The sequence below is a fragment of the Strix aluco genome, chromosome 3 (assembly GCF_031877795.1).
Source record: "Strix aluco isolate bStrAlu1 chromosome 3, bStrAlu1.hap1, whole genome shotgun sequence".
Taxonomy (NCBI): domain Eukaryota; kingdom Metazoa; phylum Chordata; class Aves; order Strigiformes; family Strigidae; genus Strix; species Strix aluco.
The window spans coordinates 58647787-58668345 of record NC_133933.1 but is presented as its reverse complement, the minus strand read 5'-3'; the positions used below and the strand labels follow the sequence as shown (position 1 = coordinate 58668345).

General features: G+C 43.7%; 1 protein-coding gene and 1 long non-coding RNA gene across 3 annotated transcripts in view; one reads left to right on the top strand and one right to left on the bottom strand.

Moving 5' to 3' along the window:
* Window positions 1–10038, bottom strand: part of LOC141920991 (SAM and SH3 domain-containing protein 1-like) — a 574883-nt gene extending 564845 nt beyond the window's left edge. For both annotated transcript variants that reach the window (XM_074818712.1, XM_074818713.1), the window contains exons 1-2: window positions 9860–10038; window positions 8675–9161 (exon numbers count right to left, since the gene is read on the bottom strand). In XM_074818712.1, coding sequence (XP_074674813.1) covers window positions 8675–9161; window positions 9860–9891 — 519 coding nt within the window. In that variant the 5' untranslated portion in view covers window positions 9892–10038. The remainder of the gene's footprint in view (window positions 1–8674; window positions 9162–9859) is intronic.
* On the top strand, window positions 9190–13305 carry LOC141920993 (uncharacterized). The gene is made up of 3 exons (XR_012622520.1): window positions 9190–9462; window positions 11704–11827; window positions 13120–13305. It is a non-coding gene; the product is annotated as an uncharacterized LOC141920993 (long non-coding RNA).
* The last annotated feature ends 7254 nt before the right edge of the window (window positions 13306–20559 follow it).

Sequence of the window (20559 nt, the reverse complement as noted above, 5' to 3'; positions counted from 1 at the left end):
ACTCATAACTTTTGCTGAGGTTACAGCTTATTTTTTAACGACACGTTCAGTCTTGCTTCAAAAAGATCAAGTCAGTCCCATACATATGTCCAAAAGCTGTAATACATACTCCTCTTCCTAGATCGATCCCTTCTTTCTGCCACAGAAGTGGGGCTGGAGGAACATTGGATAACTGCAGTTTGCGGCAGTTTTAAGACAGAAATTTTTAAGAAGGAAGTCTAGAGCTTTAGTTTTATGAGAACAACTTGGGCTCAATCACCTGTGTTGGGCAATGGGAAGGCAGCTGGGGGCACTGAGTGCAAAGCAGAGGAGTGACAGCCCCGCTCTCCTGAGTGGGAGAGAAAGCTTCTCTTCTCATCAGAGCATGGGGGAGAAGAGGGAAGGATCCAAATTACAGCCTGAGACTCTGGGGCAGCAGGTCAGAGGGATGAAATGAAGCTCATACAGGACTTGGGATGGGATGGGATCAAGTGAGAAAGACACAGCATTGTCTCAAAGCTATACAAAAAGGTATTGCTGCATCAATTCTGTCTTTTCACCTAAATAGATCATGGTTAACATTCTTCAGCTTTGTTGAGTGAATGTAGGTTGGGGAGAAAAAGGTTAGGAAGACCTGAAGCAAAAGAAGTACATTCTTGGGCAGGAAAAAGACTGCTTTTAGGGAAGAAGATAGTGTGCTTTGAGGCAGACTTAGGGGAGAAGTCAGGCGATGGGTAGCTCTGGGTACACAGAGGCTCTGGGCCAGCAGGGCTGGGAGATGTAGAGCCCAAGGGACAGGAGCTTGCTAGTGCAGAAGAGTCACTTCCAGAAGACATCTCCATCCACAAACCAAGGACACTGATGCAGAACTGGCACCCAATTCCAGTCTTGAGGTGGTTTTTTTCTCTATGGAATTAAATAAAACTTATTAAATTTTTGGTTTATTCTGGCTTTTAGCCTTCTCCACAGCATGAATAGCCTAGCTCCAGCTCTCAGCCACTGCAGTTCTCAATGCCTTTTTCTGCTAATAAAAGTATTTCCTTTCATGTATGTGAGAGCATGGCCAAGTGGCCACTTAACTAATTCTGGGAAAAAAACACTACAAGCTTTTCTTAGTCCCTGACTGAAAGGCAAGCTTTTTCCCAGCTTTTTAACTCTTTTCTTAACCACACCATATTTACTGTGTGGTTTCTGAGGCAGACATCAGAATCGGACTTAATTTTCCCATAAAGTTCTGACTGACATCATATGCAGTGATAACACCACATCCCTGCTTCAGGATGTGACTCCTCAAAACCAATGCAGTTGTTCTTAGAGAAAAAAGAACTTATGGAAGACATACACTTGTACCTGGCTGTAAGTTTTATTTGCTATATATTATTGCCGTTTCTCCCTGATTTTAAGTTACTGACAGGACAGCTGTAAACAACTATATGTACTTGCTTCCAGCCAATATACATCAGTGGAGATTTCAGAGAATATTTACCAAACATTTATTCTAGCACAAACCTGTAAGATCATGTTCAGAAGTCTGCCTTGCTGCTGTTCAAGCTGCTAATGGTGGTATTTAAAGCTCTGAAAAGTTCTGATTTCTTTTTTTGCATGCTACTGCTGTATTTATTGTTCTCATGTCATCTTGTTCTCACCCCCCACAACAATTACAGTCGGTAAGGGTGTGCTTGTTAGTTGATTTAAATTCGAACACTTCATGCCAAACCCAGCATCAAATGAAATCTCTGGCAAAACCCCCACTGACTTCACTGGGAATGAAACCAACTGGAGGAGCAAGGCTCCCATGAGAGGCATGCATCACTGTCATTCACATCCCGCTGAGTTTGTGAGAACCAGGACGAGATACTATTTGAAGGCCCTTCTACTTGTGTTTCATGTGACACACCAGTTCTCTTTTGTTTTGCAAAATCGTAAGAGAAGTTTTTTACTATCTGCAAGTAACAAACCAAAGAGGCTGGATGAGTCACTGGAGACAGTTTTGGGCCAGCTCGGCTCGCAGACTGCCAGTGTCAGGGAAGGTTCACCCGATTCTCCCCTTCCTGCTGCACAGCCAGTCCCAAAATAACGTGGCAGCGCTAAACATAGTGCCACCGCACTCTTTTAATAAACGACAATTCCTGCAGTGTGTACAAGCCACCACATTTGTCAAGATAAGCACATCAATGTGAGATGTCATATTAGCCTAGACAAAGAGATTGAACTAGATAGCATTGTCAAACACCAAGCAAAGGGGCTCATTCAAACTGACAAAGCAAGAAATTTAGAAGTTGAACCTACCAATCTAGTCTTAACGCATTCCGTCCTCTCCTGCTTTGGAAGAGTCTCAAACCAGTAAGTGAGCTCCTGTAAGTGATACAATAAATTCGTTCCTAATCTGCAATAACAATATTCCTGTCATTTCAAAGCCCTCTGCTGCACTTTTCAAAAATTCTGTAATAGTTGTTAGTATGTTTCAGATTATACACATGGATCTATATACCTTAGTGGATAGGGATTTTTCATAATGACATATGCACAAGGGGTATAACTAACAGGCAAAATTAATAGGCATAACTAATTGTCATATAGCCAAGTTACTGATTATGCCTTGATTGCTTTTCTGTTACTTACATGTAAGGAAGTTTACTTTTAATTGTAAGGCAATGGACAAAGACACTGCAGTAGTGGGTCCAAATGCTTCATCTGTCTAAAATTTTTCATGATTTTAGGCAAACTCTTCTATTTCACATCTGAAATCAGGGACACAGCTGTCCTATATATATTATGGTACATGTGAGATAGTGATATTCATCATAAACAAAACTAGAAACATGGTTCACAAGATTACTTTGTTGGTAAGAAATTATCTTGGTTTCTTTGGTATTCCTTGCACATGGTTGTGTGTATGGGCTTCACCATCCTACATATGGTGGAGACAGAAGCTCTGGGGGTGGGGGTATCAACAGAAATATTTTCCTTAAAATGTGTCTTCTCCTCAGAAGGACTTATGATTGCCAAACTTATTTGAAACAAGACAGGTTTATCGGTGTGCGGGAGTGAAACTGGTAGTTAGACGTTTGCCATACCACAGGTGGCATCCCTGTTGAGGTGCAGTACGCAAACAAAACCCCACATTATGTCAGAAAATTCAGTTCAGCTTTGCACCCCAGAGGTCTGACTGAATCATGTCCTTTGGGGAAAGAAGAAGCCTTCAGGGAACTACAAGAGGCCATTTCTCTTTTGCCAGGGACCTGTTAGTTTAGCTTTTCCTTCAAATCTGGAGCTGTGTGGAGGATGAGGGAAGGATCCCCCTTAAAGGGCAGCTGCTGCTGCTGGCAGTGGCAGGCAGCTCAGACACACACAGTTCCTTGGAGCTGGGAGCCACATGCTCCCCTTCACCTCTGCCAGCCTGCCCCCACCTCACCCTGTGACCAGGGCTGAGAAAATACACTGAACGTGATCGTAGAAAGGGGGCAAGAAGCCTGTGGAGTAGATACTATCTCTCTCAGGGCTCCACCTTTAATATACCCTAATGGGATCTTCCTCCCCTCAAAACTGAGAGATAATGAAACCCGGGAAGATTTACATTAAGCATTTCCAGAGGAGACTGAATACACTTTAAAATATTCAGGAACAATTCAAATGCTAATATGGCACATTACTGTATTATTCATATTCTGCAACATTTTGCCTTAATGGTCTGATTGGAAGAAGATCTTTTCCAGTTTGTTTTCTGTGAGTTTAATAAACTGGGACTTTGAAACAACTGCCCAATGTATGAGGTGCTGTATTTTCTTTAAAAGAAAACAAGAGTTATGAAGTCAAAGCCAAATTCAATGGTTTCTTATATAAAATACCTTTTCACTTCATGAACATTGCCTGTAGCTTTGCTAATTTATTGCCATGAAAATATTGTTACTACTTAATGCACTAGTACTTTTGTCAATAGGCAGCTTTCCCCAAGGCATATTTGAGAATGCTCTGCTAATCAGAGTTGATGCAGTTATTCCAAAGCAGTCAGGTCTTTAGAAAAAGGTTCATGTTTAATTCTAGTATGGGTGCGTGTTGTCATTTCTTCAAAGCACCGTATTTTTAATTCACTGAATTCAATTCTGTAGATATCTAAAGCACTGACTACATTATCCAGCCCCAGACTCAGCTTCAGCCAGTGTATTTCAAAGCAGCATTGCTGGCATCTTTACCTCTTAACATTTAGCTTATGCGAAATATTCCTAATTTTGTAGTGGCAAGGCCTAAACAAAGATTTAATCAGAACCACAAATCTGTGCTATATCACCAGCACAGAACTTAAAAAAATGTGTTTGGGTGTTTACGCAGACACTCACTTGGATCTGACTTCCTACTTTTCTACATCTGCTTGAACTCTTGAGATTATAACCTCAAATGCAGCTGAATTTTTAGTGTTTGTTTTCCAAGCGTGCTGATGATCATGAACAGCACAGTGAGTGACAATGAGGTCACGTACACATACATATGTCACACTACAGTTTTATTCTCTCTCATAAATATTGAAATCTACATAACTTTACTGAGGCTAAGAAAATCACCTTAATTGGTGTGGGAGCTTTTAATGCATGTATGTTTTTACTGATTTTTAATGTATTTGCAATTCTCTGCAGATGAAAAATTGAATAAAGTTCATCAAGAAACAGGTCAGGCCATTTATTTCAATTAGAAATAGTAATGAAATTCCAGTAAACTATTAAATGTGCCTTAATATATATTCAAGATAAATAGAATACTTAATTTCTTTTGGCATGTTCCATGACGAGGTACCCTATTTGTCTTTATATTGACAAAAACGGGTGTTCCTCTGCTTTCCCTATCACAGTGACATTTAGTGACATTACTCCTGCTCAAACCCAGCATGGACATAATCCGTTTTACAATGAGCCCACCAAGGCAAGAAGTGTCTCCGTATGGAGGTAAAGGCTCTACTTCCTCTGATCCGGCTGGTTCAGGTCAGTGCTGCGTTTTCCTTCATTCATCTTCACTAGAAGCCAGGGGGGCTGCTCATTTTGGTTTCCTTCTGCCATTAGTTCATCCCCCAAAAGTTCTACATGGCAAAAGAATATTAATACTATTACTACATGGGGCCTAATTAAGTTCCTAATTAAGGACAGAATTACAACCATCAAGGATAATTTTTTTAAGCAGCTGGATGTTTTGAGATGACACAGATGTTTCACTTGACTCAGAGAGGTACCACGGGTCCTTTGTTTGAAGGGCATTAAAGCCCATCATCTCCACAAGAAGTTTCTTAGCTATATGAGACTTCTAAGGCTATCAGCCAGCAACAGCAGGCATGGAATTAAAACAGAAGGCTTTGAGTATTAAGGAGCATTACCAACATGGAACAAAATCTGACTTCTGTAGAGTCCTCCTCAGTTACAGTTATATTCCTTGGTTTATACCTGAAAAATATATCAGATGCGATTTGAGGAAGAGGCCTTGTTCTAATTCTACATGGAAATAATCAAGATGCCTTGTGATAATTCTCCATGTCTGAAGTCACCCATACACATGGCTTCAATTCAAAGTTTGCACGTCTTTAAGAGATTTATATTAAGCTCTGCTAAGTAGTTGTTAGTCATTTCTGCTGACTGTAATCAAACTGAGTTAAACTAAAATTTACCATGCCAAAACATTTCTATCCTTTCCACTCTGTTGTTTCACCCTTCATCTGAAAATAGAGTAACAACACTGGAAGGACGGCAAAAGGATGCTTTTAACATCTCCACAGCCACATCCAATACTATTTTTTGATCTTTTGACACATCTACAGCTCAGGCAAGCTAGCAAAAGGCTATAAACCAGACAGAGGAGCAGCACTTCCAGTTCTCATGGATGTTTTCAAATAAAACTCCAAAATTGTCTGAGAACTACATAACTGAACACATGAAGTACTTCTCAGGAAACAAGTAAAATGCATATACATGTATGTATATATACATAAACACACAAGCATGCTCCTCCATTCATAGATACTACTTTCCATTCATAGGTATTAATAGGAAAAGACGATGGCATTCTCCATGTAAGCCTTGGAGGGAAGTAGAAAACGAGTTAGCAGCTCAGCAGCACCAGAAATGCAAATAGATGTCAAATAGGTCAGTGTCTGGTGCCCTGCTCCCAAATATCCACATGACCATCTGTAGCTGGACGTGTGATAAACATGTACAAAAATCTTGACACAAACCTCAAGATGATTCTTTAATCCTGTGCACGGCAGAGAATACATCCAGTTTCTTTTGACATGCAGGAGTCTGTACACTGCATATTCTACATAAAAAGTATAATACAGGTTGCTTAAATTATATCCACAATTTTCTAAAAGTTTTTGTTTTTGTTTTTTTAAAAAAAAAGAGACATTGTTATAATATGGCTCTTTCTCAAATGAAAGAATATTTAATTTTTCTTGCTCTAAACAACATCCAAAGAATAATGTACAGTGACGTGATTTTTTGCTATTCCCTTTAAGCCGTTTTGGAGATGGATTGCTACAGTGGGTGGCATTCAGAATAACACATGTTGAGCAACACACACTCGAATCTTGCCAGCTTTATGGTTTCTTACAACATGCTACGATGTGAAATGATTCACACTGAGGAGATGGAGAAAGTTTTTCTATTACTGTAAAAATATGATGTTATATGCATTTATCATCCAAAATAAATACATTGACACCACAGGCTGAAATAAAACTAGGAAAGTAAGCACAGCTCCTCTTTCTACCTTAAAATACTGCATTTAGTTTTAAGCCGATTAAAGCTGAGTTACACTTTCTGTGTAAAATGATCTTGCCCTGACAGTTAATCCATGCTATTATCAGACCCATCAAATTAAAATAAGGTGAGTTAAAGAAGAAATCAATGCCAAAGATTTGAATTTCCTTGATGTCATATGCTGGTATCTTAGAAATTTTACAATCCCTATGGAGGAGGTATGGGAGAGAGAAGGCAGAGGATCCACTCGGTAAGATGCAATCGGTGACTATGAACATACACAGAGTCAAAAGGAAGAAGTGAAATGTAGCTATGGAGGTGGGTGATGTGCTGCAGCTACACTGATAAGCAAGAACTTCCCTAGAAGTTCTTTTATATAAGACATGCAATGGTAATTTCAGAAGGGTGTCAGTCCAATGATGTATCACTTCAAAGGCAGGGAAAAAAAAAAAATCTCTCTGAAATGATACACTAACTTTTGGAAGAGGGTGTACTCAGACTAGATGTTCATAGATGTTTTGTTAGATTTGGCTACTGTCCTATCAGCTTTGATACACTGTCTCTGACAATGTCATCAGCCAGCTGTTTCAGGAAAAGGGAACAAATAAATACCCCAAACCACTCAACTGTGCTGTACTTGAGACGTGACTAGCGGCCGTCTATCACCAAGCCATTAGAAAACTGGAGTCCTGAAATTTATGGTCCTATCAGTCTTCTTACATGCACCTCCACATTGTTATCCAAGTTGAATTTTACTCATTATCCTCTCACCCAGGACCCCGACAGCACGATAATTCATTCTTGGTTTTAATTCCTCACATTTCTGTAAACCCAGACCTGTAAATTTCCCCATTATCCTGCTTCCATACCTTCATAAGCTTTTCAGAGGTAAAAAGTACCCACAAGTTGAAGGTCAACTGCAACTACTCAGTCTTTCTGAAAAATCAGACTTCAAATCATTAAAGAAAATACAAATTACTTTGGTCATCAAACAACTTTGAAGCACTTAATTCTGAACTCTGAAGCAACCAGGCATTATAATACCTTATTTTCTTTCACAAATCATTTTCTCCTCCATGGTATTATCCATTTAATTCTACTGTTTTATTTGTTCTGCATATGATATTTTCAGCAGGAAACCTACAGAAAACTTTAGATAAAACAATTTCTATCTTCCAAACCGCATTAACCTTACATTTTAACCTTTTCAAAATGTAAGAATTAGGTAAATATTGGGGTTTCATCAAACTGGAATACACTCTTACGAGACCGGCACTTTTCTGGCCATTCAGCAGACCGTATCTCCTGGAGATAAGACCAACCTGTGCTGGAGTGGCTGATGAATAGTTTTGACATTCACCAGTCACTACCATCCTCCAGTAAATAAATCCAGGCAACAGAAGGAGTTGTTCCTCCAGCCAGATCACCACTTGCTTCACGAGCCATTTCTCAACAGAAACTGACACTAAAATATGACCTTTAACAAAAGATGAGAGAAGCCATCACTCTCCAACACAATGGAAAAGTTTCACAGAAAAGAAAACCAAACAAACCAAACAATCAAGACCGTCCTGTCAATTTCGCCTTCACGCCCCAAACTAGACTGGACTAAAAGTTAAACCCGTTAATGAAAAAAAAAGGAAAATAGAGGCAAAACCAAACGAAGTAGAGGCACCACCCTGTAAGTCTGCGTCAGCCAACAAGCGCTGGTGGACGTGACCGTGTTGGCCCCGCTTCCCCTCATACCTGGCAGGTGCCAAGTCCCGACCCCGCGTCCCTCCGAAGAGGCGCCTGGCACAGCCGGAGCCACTCGGCACCCGCAGAGGTGGGACCAGGCCCTGCCGGGCCCCCTCCCCTCCAGCCGGACGCCACCCAACCGCTGCCTCTGAGGGGCCTGCCCAGGTGCCGCCACCGCCCCGCCGCAGCCGGGGCGCAGCGCCCGGCGGGCACCCTCTTACCTTGTTGGAGTAGGGGGGCTTGCTCAGGTTGATGCCGTCGCGGATGAGCTTGTCCCGGATCATGATCTTGAGCTTCAGCCTGGGGTAGGCGGCCAGCCCCCCGCCGCCCGCCGCCCCCCGCCGCCCGCCGCCGCCGCCGGGCCGGTGCCGGGGGGCCGCCCCCCGCCGCGCCTCCTCCTGCCCCGCCGCCCGCCGGGGGCAGCGCCCGGCGGCGGGGGGCGCCGGCCGCGGGGGGAGCGGCGGCGGCGGCGGCGGCTCCAGGGTGAAGTACAGCCCCGCCGCCCTCTCGTCCGCCTCCTTCAGCCGCCGCACGGCCTCGTGGATCCGGCGCCGGTGGTGGGGCACGGCAACGCCGATGGCATCCAGGTCCGGGTCCCCGATCTGCTTGCAGACCTCCAGGTCGTCGTAGCCATTGTCGACGAAGGACTCCGCGTACTGGGGAAGCTGCAGGGTCCTCAGCCACTCGTAGACTATGTTGGTGCACATGCTGGCTCCGAAATAACAGAGATTGCAACTTTCAGCACCGAAGCCAGCCTCCCCCTTGTCCACTCCTCGCCAAAGGAAATAAAATCCCCAAAACTGCGAGGCAACTAAAAGGTCTCAAAATCAAGGTCAAGAAATCCACATCCACCAGGAAAAAAAAATAATCCTTAAAGCAGATCAGGAGGGCATCGCAAGCCCTGCTGAACGAACCCCTCCTGTTTATTCCTCCTCCTGTTTTCCTACCACCAAGTACAGCCGCTTTCTGCCACCGGAGAAGGGAGGCTCGGACTAGAGAGAAGCAAAATGTAAGGGTGCATCCCCTAAAATCCCAAGTCGCTGCTGCACAACATCCACCCACTTTCTCTGGAAGTAATTCGCAGCCGCTGTCTTTTTTTTCCCCTCTTCCTTTCAGTGTTAGTTTCTGTTTCTGCTTCTGTCTCACCTTCCTGAGCTCTGTCGCATGATGAATCTGTTTACTATGTGTAGCTGCTTGGGTACACGATCGTGCTGGGGGAGACCCGAGCGCCAGGTCCCGCACCCTCGCCCAGCACGGGCAGGGCTGCCGGTGTGCAGGGCCCTCCCCTCCCGTATCTCTCCCGGCAGCGGGTGCACCACGGCGGCTTTTGCTTTCCTTTTAAACGGCTCCTTTCGGATTAGGAGGAAAAAAGAAGGAAGGAAAAAAAAAATAAGAATCCCACTCACTTTTCCGAGTTACTTTCCCAGGTCCCCTTCATCCCTGGGATGATGGTTAATGCGCTTCGGCAGCAGCGAGCCCAGCAACTGCTTTCCAACCCCACTTTCTCCGCGCCGGCGCTGCCCCCCCGCCCCCCCGGGGCACGCAGCCCTGCGCCCGCCGCGCACAACTTTCCCCGCTCGCTCCCTCGCTCCCCGCTGCCGCCGCCGGCCCTCCCGCCGCTGCCCGCGGCCGCCCAGGGGAGGAGGAGGAGGAGGAGGAGGAGGAGGAGGAGGAGGAGGCGGCGGTGGCGGCGGCGGCGACGGGGCCGTGCGGGCAGCCGGCGCTCCGGGCATCCTCCGCCGGCGGCGGCGGCCGCCGGGCTGCTCTGCGACAGGTCCCTGGCGCTCCCCCGCCCCGTCCCCCGGCTGCTGGCGGCGCTGTCCCCTCCCTGCTAGCGGCACCCCGGAGGGAGCGCTGCCCCCCTCCCGGCTCCTCCGTCCTCCCCTACCCCTGAGGCGCCTGACGCGCCGCCAGCAGATCTCCTCCGGCTCCTCCCGGTGCTCCGGTGCGGCTTCTCCCGCTTCTCCTCCGCGCCCGTCACCCCGCTGCCAGCCCCCTGCCCTGGCTCTCCCCGAGGCCTTTGCAACTTTCTCCGCCGTCTCTGCCGCCGGCCGCCCCCTGCCCGACCCGCCGGGGGCACGGGCCGGCGGCGTGTGCCGGCCGGGGGCAAGGCAGCCCCGCCGGGCAGCGGGCAGCGGCTGGGCTGGGGGGGACACACTGCCTCCGCTCCTCAGGCTAACCGGCGGGCTTGCCCAGCCCCGTTCGCCCCCGGCAAGGCCGAGGCACCGCGCCGAGGGGGCACGGCCCGGAGAGCTGCCCTCGGCGCCCTTGGGACAGCCGGACCGACGGCGGCTGCAGCGGCTTCTCCGCGGGGGCACCGAGCCCCTTCGCCGGGGGCGGGGGGGGGGGTGTGGCGCGGAGAGCGCGGCTGTCGGCAGGGGCGAGCGTCCCCCCGCGTCTCCGGGAAGCCGGTGAGGGAAGGCGGGAGGGGCCGGCCCCGCTCTCCCACCCGCCGCCGCCGCGCGCTGCCCGTGGCCGGCGGAGGCGCCGCGCGCTGCCCGCCGCGCGCTGCCCGCACGGCCGGGCTCGCAGCGCCCCCGCCAGGCCCCCGCGGAAAGCGCCGCCCGCTCCCCTTGTCGACCCCGGGGGGTGAGGCGTGGACCCCGCGGCCAGTTTCAATTTTAAACGGGTTGAAACTTGTTTTCTCACGAAAATCCCTCTCCCTCAGCGGACCCGTCAGCCCCGACGCGTGGGGCGCTGAGGGAGACGAAGCCTGTCGGGCTGGGCCTGTCTGCCGGGTCCCGCCAGAAGGGGCAGGGGCAGGGGCAGGGGCAGCGCTACTTGAGCTGGGGGCACCCGGGGACCGACCCTGCCTCCCCGCAGCAGTGGGGTGCCGGAGGAGGGACACACCGCCTTTGGTAATTTCGTGAGGGTTTGTCTGTAACAGGTTTCCTGAAGGACTTTTTTTAGCAGATAGGCCCACACTTGTCCTCGGGACCTCACGGTAGTTCACCGCAGGATTATGTAGCCCAGCAGCATTCTCACAAAAAGCGTTACATTGCAAGGTGTTTTGGAAAGGTTAGATATTTACAAGTGGTTAAAATGCAGCCTCTGGGTATAAAGCCTGGAGAACACAGATTCATGTGCTAAAAGGGGAGAAAGGGAGGAGCAGCATTTTATTTCCTTTAAAATCTCCTTCCACCCCTCTTCTTTTTCTGTATCTTATTTTCCTTCCCAGCCACATAATATTTCAAATCCTATTCTCAGGCCAGAGACAGAGATTGAAGCAGCAATTATCTTCTCTTCACAGACCTGGTGAAAGACTGACAACGCCGGAGAAATTAGCAAGGACATCCTGTGAACTGGAGCTGGAATTGATGGTGTGAGAGAGAGGAAAAACTGACTGGTACAGCCCATATTGCAGCTTATTGACAGTGCGTACAGAATTATATCATTTTGATGCGTGCTTTTTGGAAGGGTCTTGGAAGGCTTTTAAGGTATTGCAAATACACTATTCAGATGTGCTTGGTAAACTGCAGGTCTCCCACCTGTAAAAGGGACAGAAGTGCTGCACCCTTATGGGAGTGTGGAGCTTGGCAGCAGCTTACAACATTGTGAAACTCTCTCTGGTTGTGCTTGGCATTGATTTTAGTTTCACAAAATGAGTTAACCTGGTAGCAAATACAGCAAAGTTTTACGTGACTTTGAAATACAAAAATAAACAATTCAAAAGAAAACGTTACGTCCACCTTTAAAAAAGACAATGATCAGAAGTTTAGGGAACAAAAGACCAGTCCACCTCTCCTCAGTCCCTGGGAAAAGTCTTTGTGAAGACTCACATGAAGTTTTGGTGGGTGGTTAGAAGGGGCGTTCCTCAGGGGTTGATACTGGGGCAAGCATGGTACAACATCTTCACTGATACTCTCAGTGACAAGGTGGAGTGCATCCTCAGCAAGTTCCCACACGACACCAAATGGGGAGCGATAGTCAATATGTTGGGAAGCTAATGTGAGAGTGAGAAAGGAGGAAGGTCATGGAGTGGCGGAGCTGGAAATGGAGGCATGTTTCGAGTAATAACAACAAACTCTGAAAACCTCCTTTATGTGCTTTCTATTAGGTGCAAAGTTATTATTAAAAATGATTAAATGCAAAAAAATGTTAATTTATCATGCATTGAACTGTGGTTTCAATACAGCTGAAACCTAAGAGTGTGCTTGCTGATTGTAAGTCCCCACCTATCATGCGTATTGCATCTATAGAACTATTAAATCAATAGGCTAGTATCACTCTAAACAGTATTTCTTGCTGAATTTGCAGATTAATTTCAGTGGTGGAATCCAGACACCCTATTTCACCTTAAATTTAGTTTACCTCTGCAGTACACTCTTTATACTTGTGTTATATACACATACTAATTAAGGTATTTATATGTTACAAGATGGGAGAAGCTTTCCCTGAATGCATAGGGTTTCCTGACGTGCTGGAAATAGGTTGTGCCTAAACAAAGAGCTGGAGCACGAGCAATTTATAAATGAAAGGAGCACAAGCAGACAACTAATATGGGTGAGATAAAGCACCTACAGGTAAGTCTGCCTTCAAGTTCCAGGATAAAAAGAACGAACTATGATGAGTTAAAAAGTAAATATATTAGCGCCACACATCATGGCTTCCTTCATTTAGTATCATACGCTACTCTCATCATGCAAATAATCATCCTCTTTTCTAGGATTTCCTAAGCCTGTGCACAGGCTATGGAATGGTCTGTTGTCTCTGACCTTGCCAATGGAATACGTAAGAAAGGATGAGCCTTCCAGAGGAAACTGAACAGCATTGTTCTGGGAGAGACACATAGCATGCAATAAATAATATTTTCTTACCTGTTATAAACAGGTGAGAAAAGGACACTTATTCCTGCTTTCCATACATTGTCATTCAAATAAAGATCACTTCTTTCTAAGCTTATTAGAGCTTAAGTTAATCAATCCACAGTTTGACTGGAATTTATTTGAATTGTGTGGGCTGTTGAATATTTGACACAATGGGCTTAATTTCTGAAGTGCTCCATATGACTGGATTGTCTCCAACACTTCCAAACTCAGCCTTGACTTTCTTTTTCAAATGCAGCAGATAACAAAGGTGGGAAGATGTATTAGAAGTCACACCAATGAAACAGGATTGCTATGTTGCAGCCACAATATACATAGACACATATGGAGAGCGAGTACAGAAATGTTTGCTATGAAGTTGCTGCTAGAGTTTTTACATGTAAGCAGTTTGCTGGGGGAGGGTAAGGGCCAGATTTCTGCATTTAAGGGTAGCTTCCAGCAAAATGGATAAAAGTTTTTTCTAGCTTGTATTCAGAAGAACCAAGTCCAGATGAGTTGACGTGACAGAAAAGATACTATTTTCTCTGAGGATTTTCTTCTACTCTGTAAGCTTTGCAGACCCACTGTGGGGAAAAACTGAGATTTCTGGCAGGTTTCACCATGTCAGACTATATTGTTCATGTAATACAGTATAGATGTGATCGATATTGCCAAAAACGTTACAGCATAGCAATGACAGGTTTGCTTAGCAAATGTAAAGGATGTTTTAACCAAATCATTTATTTAGGTATCCTTTAAACTGAGGACACTCTACATTTCTGCAGTGTACCAATGAATGCAAAAGTTTCATCCTTGAACTTCTGTTCTGAAGGGTATTCTATTAAAATATATGATTATCTATTGGATTACATTATCTGGCAATAATATATGATAGATTTTGCAAAGCTATGGTCATGCATTTTCTATACCATGAGATGTTGTATATAGTCATTTTGCTTGGGATGAGATAAAAATGTAGCTGAACACTAACTTACACCTAGATACAAAATGTATTCAGGAATCCTTAGGGCTGGGGTTTTTTTCCTACCTTTATCAAGACTTACTCAATTTTTGAGACATTAAGGAAGCAGTTTGGGCCTTTGCTCTGGATACCTAAACACTTTTTAATGTTTTGAATCATACACTGATGTATTTGATGGTTGAAACAAAGTTAGACAAGAACACAAATACATAGAAGAGTAATCACACAGCGGATGAATGTGAGGAAGACTCTGAAATGAATACAATTCCGTTAAGGTATTTGTGAAGTTGTTCAGCTAGAAAAGGAAACTCAGGTTCACACACATAGTGAGGGAATACCACATGATTATGTTGCAATGAATAATGTGCAATGAATGAGTGCAAGCTAATACTTCCATACTTTTCCAAAACAACAGAAGCAGATTCTCAAATACTTTTCTAGGGTTTCCACTAGGGCACAAGGTGAATAATTCACTAGAATGAATGGAACTGGTCATACACAATGGAAAATACTTGCAGAACCAGGCTATTAGTTCAGGTGAATAGAGCTATTTATACTTCTGTGTAAAATGTTGCAATTATATGACTGTACCTGGAGTACATTGGCAAAGAATCCAGAGGAAAATAATGATGATGGTCAGAGAAGGTTTGAAAATATCCCATATTTTATCTAAAGTGTTAATCTTAAAGAATATATAGCAACAGAACGCATCATGTAAAGGACAATTTGCTCATGTAAACTCTGCAGAGAAATAAACTTACCTATAAAGCTAAGAACTTCAAAAATTGGTACATATCGTGTCAACTCCCATGAGCTGTACTAACTCTTATGAATAGTACTGGCTGTTAAATATTGTGGAGACTTGACTTTTCCTCATTAAAAAATCAGGTGACCATTATTTTAAGTACTCTTTTGTAGAAGATTAGGAAAATTTAGATTGGAAAGGACCTCTGGGGGTCACCCAGTCCTATACTCCACTCAGAACAGGGCTAATTGCAAACTCTGATCAGGCTGCAGATGGGGTTGCCCCGTTGGCTTCTGAAAATCTGCAGGGATGGAGGTTCCCTGGCCTCTCTGGGTGGTATCATCCAGCACTGACCCACTCTCACCATGAAGAATTTCTTCCTCTTGTCTAGTCAAAGCAATCGTGACCTTTGTCTCATGTCCCTTTGCTGAGCAGTTCTAAGAAGGGTTTGGCTCTGCCTTCTCTTTAGCTTTCCCCATAGTGAAAGGCTGCAGTTTGGTTCCCTTTGCCTTCTCATCTATAGGCTAAACAAACCAAGTTCTCCTAGCTTCTCCTCATATTTTGTCAGCAGACAAAAACTTGAAAGGATGCTGTTTGTGAGGTATGAAGGGTTATTTAAGCAAAAGATCTATCACAGAAAGGAAAAAAGAAAAAAGGAGACTAATGAGAACATTACGATAAGGAATTGATATGTAATTTAAGTGTAAAAACAAAATTGTTTACAAAACCACATGTATCACTTAGTACTTTACATAAACAAAGTAATGTTTAAATTTTAAAGGAAACTTTAAAATATACAAAACCATGACCCCCTGCTCTAAATTTACTCACTATGTTTGTAGTAATTTAACGCTCACTGAGATATCTAACTGGGAATGTAAAAGGATCTAGCTGATGAAGCATCCATTTTTCTCTGTCATGAAGATAAAATTGTTTTGGATTTGAGAGTGCATTTGAAACAGAGCAGTGACTTTATTTACTGTGATGCTCCTTTCCCATAAAAATTTACAGGCATTAATGTAAGATCAAGTATGTGATAACTAGAAGATCACTTTCTGAATGCAATAGAAAAGGAAATTGAATAGAAATGGGAATAAATATCCAAATCAAGGCTGCTGTTTTCCTCAGACCAAATTCTGTAACAAGAAGTCAGTCTAAAATTTTAGCCTCTTTTTCCTCAGTAACAGGAGAAAGTATAAGAGCTAAACTTCTTCCACAGACTAGCCAGTTCTCTATTAACCAAGTCAATCTGTCACTTTTTTTTTTTTTTATATGTTGCTGTCAATGAGAAGGTAAAACAGGCTTGCACAAGTACTACCATCTTTGCCTTTCATGGCAAGAAAGAAAACAAAATTATCCTAAAAAAACCCCAAAATATACTTTATCCCTAGAAATATATTGTGACTGCTATTTTACCAGCTGCTGACAGACACCTGTTTTCATAAAGAAACTGTTCACTGCAATAATTCAAGACAGTTTTGTCTTCACAAACTTAAAACACTGACCAACTCTCATTACTATTGGCTTTGAGCCAGGAGATAGTGCTGACAAGGTCCGCACATGGTTGAATTTTACCTGTATTTAAAACATTTTGCTTCAGACTGAATGCTGTTTAAATGAACTGTTTATTGCAGGTAAATATAAGAAGAAATCCTAAATTATTACTAACAGTGGTGTTCTTGCTGCTACTTCAGTTGTAGAAGTCCCTAGAAATACCAGCTGAATATCAGCACAGTGGGTAGAAAACTAGTGAGTATTTACGTCCTCACAATTTACAATCTAGCACTTCCATATGGTACAGTGTTAGAATCATAATGAACAAAAAGCCAAAAGCTTTTCTCACTTGGACATTTACTGTAAGCTTTGTTTCCTTTTTTCTACAAACTTCCACATACTCCTCTTCATCAAGAAGAGGCTCTTCATCGGACACATGCACAAACGATGAAGCAACAATCTTTATGCAGCTTTCAAGTTGTTTATTTTTTTCCATTGAGAAATTGAGTTTAAAACATACAGGACTGCCTAATAAAATTGAACTCACTTAACAGTCAGCATAGTCATATGTCTTAAACAAATACGTCGTGAAAATCCGCAGACATCAGGCACCAGGTTTCCAGGACACAAAGCATTTTGTGGAGAAAAAAAAAAAAGGATTTAATAAAATGGGCAAAGATGGATCTGTCATTTCTAACTAGCCTGTGCAGCTTGTCCTAAAATTGTGGCACTAGCTGTAATTACCAGCTGTAGTTACTGTGGGACAGAAAGTATATGTCAGGGAAGGAGAGAACCCTTCAACCCTTTAGCAATTATCCTCTCAATTCCAAAAGGGTCCTCCAGTGTCCTAGGACTGCAAGGTAGTATGCTGACCCCAGAGGAAATTAGGGAAAAAGCCCTGCCATTCAGTTCAGAACAGCTGAGGCTTCTGTGCACTCCTGGAGCAGTGGCACCTATTCATTTTACAGAGCTATCCAAAAAGCTGCCATATGACAAGCATGTTCTAGTTTCTCCAATGTTTGTTTTTATACTGTCACTCTTCAGTGGTGTATAGGCAAGGGGCCAGATTTATGTTATTTAGGGTAACATAGATAGAAAATAATGAAATTTTCAAACTTACTCAAAACCCAGACTCTCTTAAGTACATAAGCATTAAAACTGTGTTCTTAAACCCCTTTCTATTACGTACATAGCTAATAGTAGAGACTGGCTGTTCTTATTACCCGCTGGCATATGCTTGGTTCCCTTATTCCATGGGCTTTTTCTCTAACTGCTCCATTCATCCATCCTTCCTCCACGTCTATTATCCCAACCAATTTTTGCAGCTCTGTCTGCCTCATGGGCTGTATTTTTCATCATCTCCTATTTCCACAATTCCTCCCCTTTTCCTTCATGACTTCTCTGCTGAATGGCTTTTTGTTAACACTTTTCCACTTTCCGTTATTTTCTCCTTCTCTTGCTATGTCCAGATCTGATTCTTTCCCTCTCTGCACCTCCAACAAAAATAGTTAAGTTAGAAAATTTCCTTGTAATGTTTGCCCAGTTCATATATTTATTTGCTTAGGCACCTGCTACCTAGACAGGATATTGAACTAGGGGGACTTCAGCATGGCCATTTGCTACATATGGTTTTTGTGAAGGGTGAAAGCACTATCCTAGCTTTTCCTTTCTTTCTTGAGGTCAGCTGCTGTGGATGGCACTTGAGATACAAGGTACAAAAACAGGACCCATGTAAGGTAGAAATGAACAAGAGTAAAGCAGCGAATAATTATTCTATTTCTTGAGGGTTATCAAACATAAAGTGCTTCCTTCTAAGAAGAAGTCAGGATTATTATCCAGGTGGCTATCAGGTGAAAACTCCTGGAGCCATGCAGCACTGCAGGTTAGCAGTCATGATTTTTCCTCTTATGGACCTGAGCCCACCACATCAGCAGGACCAATAGTCCAAGGAGGAGGACAAGGAACTAGCTGATATGAAAAAGTACAGCATGGCCCAAGTTAGACCCTCAGAAGCAGCTAAGGATTTGGCTCCTGGCTTTGAAATAAAGAGTCCTGATAGTGCTGAGACTCTGAAGAACCTCCACCAAGAAATTAGAAAGCTTGCACTGTGCCATTTCAAAACAAAGACAGGATGAAGTGTTTGGATTTATGCAAAAGCTTTTCTCCAAATAATCAATGTTTGAAAGAATCAAATATTTCCCTGAATTCCCCCCAGACAGCCCCATTCTGGATGAGTAATGAGAAATTAATCATCCTGTCAGAATAAATGCTGTGAGACCTTTTAGTCATGCTCGTCCCTTTCTCCATAATAGATTTTTGTCAGTCATTCAACTAGGTGTCCCAAAAGACAGTGCTGCATCCCAGCTCATGCCTTTTGTGTGGTCTTTTTTTCCAGCTGGGACTCATCCCACCCACCATTCCTTGGCATGCCAGGAGTCAATCACGTGTCACAAGAGCCCGACCCATCACGCTTGACTTGCCTCCACTGACTGCCCCACCGCGGCGTGGCATGGACTCTTCATTAAGTCAGTGTTGATTCCAGTCTTCCTGCAGCTGATACCCTGTATCTTCCTGACACAGGCAGTCACGGCTGGTGCATCTGTGGGGTTTTAGCTATTTAGATGGATAAATACAAGACTAGCAGAATATGATAAGATCAGGGAATTAACAAACAAATGTTCTCACAATGTGAATTACACCACGTATATTTCTGCTAAAGTTGCTATAACAGTATAATTAGAAATGCAAGGAAAAAAAAGAAGAAGTAACATGTGTTTTCTGTCCTTCTGAGACAATTTTTCCTTGTTATAATGAGTCATGCCAGCTAAAAGAACCCGGAATTTTTCCGTAGATACAAAATCAGGATGATGGGTTTTATCTCCAGAGGACACATCCAATTTTATGGTTTTGATGTATTATATTTTAATTCCTTTTTCAACAACCAGTAGCTCAACAGAAGTTTTTTAATCTTTGTATTATTGAGTCTTCATTTCTCTATAGCATGCATGCAGTTTCCATTCATTTGCAAACACTTTCATTCGAGTGAACCCTCATCCATCTTGAATTATCAACTTTTATTTGAAGTGAATCTGGGAAGACTGCTGAGGGGTACAGACTTTGGCTGCAGAAAGATAGATCTGTGGGTTAACCTCTGCACCTCTGGGGGGAGAAGACAGGAGAAAGACGAGTTATAAAGCAAGTTAACTCTTAAATTTCAAAAATACCATATGTGCAGATTGCTGATGCTTGTTAACCCTGGAAGTGTTGGTAGGGGGAGGAAGAAAGGTTTTCTTCCCTTCCAGGCTTCTGTAGGCTTTCATGTCTCACCCATTTCAGCTGAGTATGCAATGTAGGAGTGGACTGTTTTGTAAGTGAAAAGGGGCTGCATATGTGAGATGGTCCAAGCTGTGACACCAACTCTGATATAGGCATGGTCGAAACCTAGTCCAGAAACAGCCTCACTGACAACACCTTGGAATTTGTCAACATCTTGATTCTTGTCGCCATTTCAGGTTGCCAAATTCAGAAGATGCAGTTGTAAGTCTAGAGCTCTGCCTTTTGAGCATCAGAGAAAGGCTGTATCTCAGCTTGGTGGACCAAGGACATTTCTGAGCTTCCAGGTGAATTTTTCAGCTGTATCACAACTTCTTATCAGAGCAGAACTTGGGGGTCCAGGTAGTTATCTTTGCATTAACTCATATAGTAAGAACAGCAGTTACACAGCCTGGAAGACAGCTATTTCTCACGTCAACCAAAACCTTGATTAAGATGGTTGAGAGACCAGGACTCAGAAGCGTGCCATGAAGCACACCCACCTTTCCATTCAACTGCAGCCTCTGGGTTTCTGTCTTGCTAATGATTTGAGACAGGTTAAATCATGTCATCAGGTTCGAGACTCTGATTTGGAATTAAGATCCAAGGTTTGATCTAAATCTAACATTAATAAAATAATGATGAATTAGCTTGATTTGAATTAGTCAAATATTAGGGCAATTCCTATTTCATTCAAGCCCAACTGGAGACCCAGGTAGAAGATTAATGCGTCTTTATCTCTGACCAGTCTTAACCTCATAAAATCAG